The 5,270-nt window shown below is 39.6% G+C and overlaps 2 protein-coding genes across 2 annotated transcripts in view; one reads left to right on the top strand and one right to left on the bottom strand.

Annotated features, from left to right (window-relative positions):
* The window catches only part of riok1 (RIO kinase 1 (yeast)), a 10,109-nt gene extending 8,119 nt beyond the window's left edge, over positions 1-1,990 (bottom strand). Inside the window, exons 1-3 of the mRNA XM_031878136.1 lie at positions 1,802-1,990; positions 1,309-1,501; positions 861-948 (exon numbers count right to left, since the gene is read on the bottom strand). Coding sequence (XP_031733996.1) covers positions 861-948; positions 1,309-1,501; positions 1,802-1,854 — 334 coding nt within the window. The 5' untranslated portion in view covers positions 1,855-1,990. The remainder of the gene's footprint in view (positions 1-860; positions 949-1,308; positions 1,502-1,801) is intronic.
* Positions 1,991-2,680: 690 nt separating this feature from the next.
* LOC116400349 (putative phospholipase B-like 2) overlaps positions 2,681-5,270 on the top strand; it is a 33,532-nt gene continuing 30,942 nt past the window's right edge. Inside the window, exon 1 of the mRNA XM_031878138.1 lies at positions 2,681-2,810. Coding sequence (XP_031733998.1) covers positions 2,681-2,810 — 130 coding nt within the window. The remainder of the gene's footprint in view (positions 2,811-5,270) is intronic.

Below are 5,270 nucleotides of genomic sequence, written 5' to 3' on the forward strand. Positions count from 1 at the left end.
AGTATTGTTCTTAGTAACAGATACAAAGTATTGTTCTTAGTAACAGAAATAAGTATAAGTATTGTAGGGTAATTATTCATGTTTGTTAATACATTAATTAATTAACGCCGACAATTATTTTATTGTGCGTTAACGCAGTTTTTTTTTATTATTAAGCGGACATATTTAACACAAGAACCGGCAGCGAGCGGTGAACAGCTGTTTCCTTCATCTACATTCCCCTGGGTCCCAAGTCTCTCCATGTACAGCTTCTTATCACCCTCTATGTACCAACGTACATTTATAAAAAATACCACACATATTACGGTAATCAGCGTTGCATATGTGTCTGACCTAAATACCAAAAAAATAAATGATTCATTTAAATTATTGTTTTAGAGTTTTTAAAGTGTTTTGTTTGTAATATGTATAATAAGCATCATTTAGTTGTCACTACTGAGAATTTAACAAACATAAAAACATGACGTAGACAGGTTTGCAGTTTTCAAGAAATATATTTAAATATCATCTCTTACACACATGAAGATAAAGTTATGAACACCGGCTGAATATCTATGATCAGAATCATAACTGTGTTATAACTGCTACTGTGTAAAGGGAATACTGCTGTTAACAAGAACCTGATGTGTTTAAAGTGTTTAAACCAAATGTTATTGACCTTTGTTCATATAGCAGTACTTTCAAAATAAAAGTGCGCAATACACTACTTTTGAATTCATTGTTGAATTTTGCCATAACAATGAGATTAATCGCAGAAAAATCATGCGATGAATCGCGACTAAAAATTGTAATTGTTGCCCAGCACTAATATATATATATATATATACTGTATATATATATATATATATATATTTACATACCCAGGTTGATCTTGTGTTCATATTTCCTCAGAGCTTTATCAGACGGAGTCGATCGCAGCGTCATATTGGACGGATTCTGTCTGTTGGACTGACCAATAGAAACAAACATCAACAGTCAGCTGACACTTCAGAATCATGAATAACCAATCAGAGTGATCAGAGTGTGATCAGAGTGTGTCAGAATGGACAGAGTGTGTCAGAGTGTGTCAGAGTGGTCAGAGTGTCAGAGTGTGTTAGAGTGTGTCAGAGTGGTCAGAGTGTGTCAGAGTATGTCAGAGTGTGTCAGAGTGTGTCAGTGTGTGTCAGAGTGGTCAGAGTGTGTCAGAGTGTGTCAGAATGGTCAGAGTGTGTCAGAGTGTGTCAGAATGGTCAGAGTGTGTCAGAGTGTGTCAGAATGGTCAGAGTGTGTCAGAGTGTGATCAGAGTTCGTGATCAGAGTGTGTCACACCTGACAGCTGACGGTTGTCCTGTTATATCGTTTGGTCAGATCTCCTCCAGATGAATGCCACGCCCACTCCTCCTCCTCATCTTCATCATAATCTTCATAATCTTCATCATCTTCTTCTTCCTGTCGGTCTGATGGAGGCTGCTGAGTGACATCACTGGTCTGATGCGTAGCAGCAAACAGCTCTGATTGGACGCTGCAGAGAGAAAACCGTGAGGTCACAAACATCAGCTGTTTATTATGAATCAAAGAAAACTTACTTTGTTTTTATTTCTGCTTTTAGAATCAGTTGCTTCACTACCTCCAAAATATGTTGTTATCGATTGCACAGATATATATATACCATTAATGACAACCAACCTGCTGCTGACCATAATATCACCAAGACAATGTGAACATTAAGAAGAAGAAGAAGAAGAAGAAGAAGGAGAAGGAGTCGAAGAGGAAGAAGAAGACATCAACTCTCATTAATCTCAGTATAAACAAACAGTCTCACCTGTCCTCCTCTACGTCATCGAACTGTCCAGGTACACAGCTGAGCACCGACATGACGTCACACACCAACAGAGACTCTGAACCAAAACTGATCCAGAACCGAACCCGATCCGAACCCCATCCAAACTGACCGAAACTAGTCCAAACCTCGTCGAGCAGCTCTCCTCACACGGCAGCGTGTTGTGTTCACTTCCGGGTCTGAACATGTGACTACGGAAAGAGAACTATGCTCAGTGCTGCCCCCTCGAGGGTAAAACTACATATTGCGTTATCGGTAAAAGAAGTACTTCATCTCTGACCGCAGTAAAAATACTACTACCATAATACCACAGAAACATTTGTATATAATCAATAAAACATTATTCAAAACTTTTATGAATCTGCTCTTTGATTTACACAACATGATCTAACAATTAAGAATTAAATATAGATATGTGCAAATAATATAATAATTCATATTCTATAGCAGGTTTGGTCTTCAAGAGCTCGATCATAATATTATTATTATTATAATCCTTATAATCATTATAATAATAACGGTCCACAATGGTGTGAAATAGTATAACAATAAATCATAAACCTTCTGAATGTGTCTCACTGGATCACTGCAGTAAAAGCTGTCTGCTGTAGACATCCCATAATATCTTATAGTGACAACACACCACCTGAATGAAGTCATCGCTTCAGCTCTGCTGGGAGCACTGGGAGGTGATCTAACGGCCGCTAGAGTGCGGTAATCCGCCGCTGGAGCATCGAGTCTGCCAAAGCTTTTATGTTGAAAACCCCATACCGGAAGTATCTCGTAGCGTGTTAGCTCCCTGGTTACAGCTCCGTGAAACGAGTTATTAAGTTATAAAGTTATAATAAAGTTCTCTTTAATATGTTCGGAGATCTGGAGCGGACTCCCCGGACCCTGCTGGTTTGTGACCGGTCCAGTTTCCTGGATGAGAAGAACCGGCTGAGCTCTCAGGTGGAGCAGCTTCACTTCAACTACAAGGTTAGCATGAGCTGTATTTCAACTACAAAGTTAGCATGTTAGCTTCAGCTGTATTTCAACTACAAGGTTAGCATGTTAGCTTCAGCTGCACTTCAACTACAAGGTTAGCATATTAGCTTTAGCTGCACTTCAACTACAAGATTAGCATGTTAGCTTCAGCTGCACTTCAACTACAAGATTAGCATGTTAGCTTCAGCTGTATTTCAACTACAAGATTAGCATGTTAGCTTCAGCTGCACTTCAACTACAAGATTAGCATGTTAGCTTCAGCTGCACTTCAACTACAAAGTTGGCATGTTAGCTTCAGCTGTATTTCAACTACAAGGTTAGCATGTTAGCTTCAGCTGCAATTCAACTACAAGGTTAGCATATTAGCTTCAGCTGCACTTCAACTACAAGGTTAGCATATTAGCTTCAGCTGCACTTCAACTACAAGGTTAGTAAAAGCGTTTAAAAACAAATAGCTTCCTGTTCCTGTAATGATCAGATTTATTTATTGGTTTATAGAACTAGTAAATCAGTTTGTAGTCATTCTGATTCATAATTAAATAAACTGAATGTTATACTTTCTACTGTTAAAGGTGATTTTAAGTATTATATATATTATATAGTGCTGGGCAAGTTAACGCGTTATTATCGCGTTAACACATTCATTATTTAACGCCGACAATTATATTATCACGCTTTTTATTATTAAGCGGACATTTTTAACACAAGAACCGGGCAGCGGGCGGTGAACAGCTGTGTTTGTGTAGCATCACTTCCTTCTGCTGCCGCTCTCTCCCCCCACAGGGTGACACGCCCAGTCCGGAACCGTCGGTCCCTCCTGTGTCAAGGTGCGTTCACACCAAACGCAGCGTGAATTATTCGCGCGAGTAGTTTACATACAAAGTCTATGCACAGACACGATGAGACTGGAGTGACGCGAATTTGCGATGGCGCGGCGCGATTGACGCGAATTCGCCCCAAATGCGTGAGTTGACCATTTTCAACTTCGCCGAAATATTCGCATTACGCCCCAGCGCGATAGCCTGTCAGCGTTGAGATGTTTCTCCTGTCATCACTGACTTCCTGCCGTTGTTGAATCAGGAAATAAATACTGTAGCCGTCTGTGTTCACCCAGAGCTCTACGATACCTCATATCAATAGAGACCGGACCAAACTATGTGTATACATGTGTGTGTGTAAACCATATGGTACAAACAATGAATAGACGCTGCCGTATTTACGTCTACATGACGTTATTCTGACTGTTGGTGGAGCTGCTACAATGTTAGCATAGCCTAGCATTTCCGAGCTCCATTGAGAAGACAAGTACAAATCGGCATCATTACGTAGTTATTTTGGAGTCCCTTTTTGTCGGTTTATGACCGTTAAATCACAGCCAAATCAGTTTGTTTTGTGTTCATACAGCTGTAGTATGACATGACGGCGTTTAGTTTCCCAGGATATCTGTGACTTCCACAACACGTACTAAGCAGAAATAGGTTATTTTTTCCATGGTTAATGGCGGACAGTTGAACGGCTTTCAGGGCGATAAGCCACGCCCCCTCTCCGACGCGTCCAGCGCGATTCACGCGAATGAACACAAATAGTCCACGGCGAGACCGGCGGCGCGAATGAAGCGAATACGCGGCGCGAATGATTCGCGTTTGGTGTGAACACGGCATTAGACCCTCCATGTACCAACGTACATTTATAACAAATACCACACATATTACGGTAATCAGCGTTGCATATGTGTCTGACCACAATACCAAAAAAATAAATGATTCATTTAAATTATTGTTTTAGAGTTTTTAAAGTGTTTTGTATAATAAGCATCATTTAGTATCACTACTGAGAATTTAACAAACATAAAAACATGACGTAGATAGGTTTGCAGTTTTCAAGAAGTATATTTAAATATCATCTATTACACACATGAAGATAAAGTTGTGAACACCGGCTGAATATCTATGATCAGAATCATTATAACTGTGTTATAACTGCTGCTGTGTAAAGGGAATACTGCTGCTAACAACAACCTGATGTGTTTAAAGTGTTTAAACCAAATGTTATTGACCTGTTGTTCATATAGCAGTACTTCAAAATAAAAGTGCACAATACACTACTTTTGAATTCATTGTTGAACTTTGCCATAACAATGAGATTAATCGTGATTAAACATTATAACCCATATTCACATACAAGTTAAATTTTTTTTTAAAAGTATTTACTTGTTACAACTTCCTGTTCTGCTTCAGCTTCTTCTCTCAGCTGCTGTTTCATCTGCTGGTAGTCCTCATAGTACTGCTTCACCTCCTGAAACACAGAAAAGGACATTTACAAATCTAAAGTCAACATGTGACTGTGCAGCTGGATCCGCCTCACATCACGTCCACTTTAAACCATTAACGGTCAAAGCAGAGCTCCTCAACAAGAACAGGACGTTTAGTGAGACAGAAGAGGACGTTTAGTGAGACAGAAGAGG

The sequence above is a fragment of the Anarrhichthys ocellatus genome, unplaced genomic scaffold (genome assembly GCF_004355925.1).
Source record: "Anarrhichthys ocellatus isolate YVR2014 unplaced genomic scaffold, GSC_Weel_1.0 scaffold164, whole genome shotgun sequence".
Classification (NCBI taxonomy): Eukaryota; Metazoa; Chordata; class Actinopteri; order Perciformes; family Anarhichadidae; genus Anarrhichthys; species Anarrhichthys ocellatus.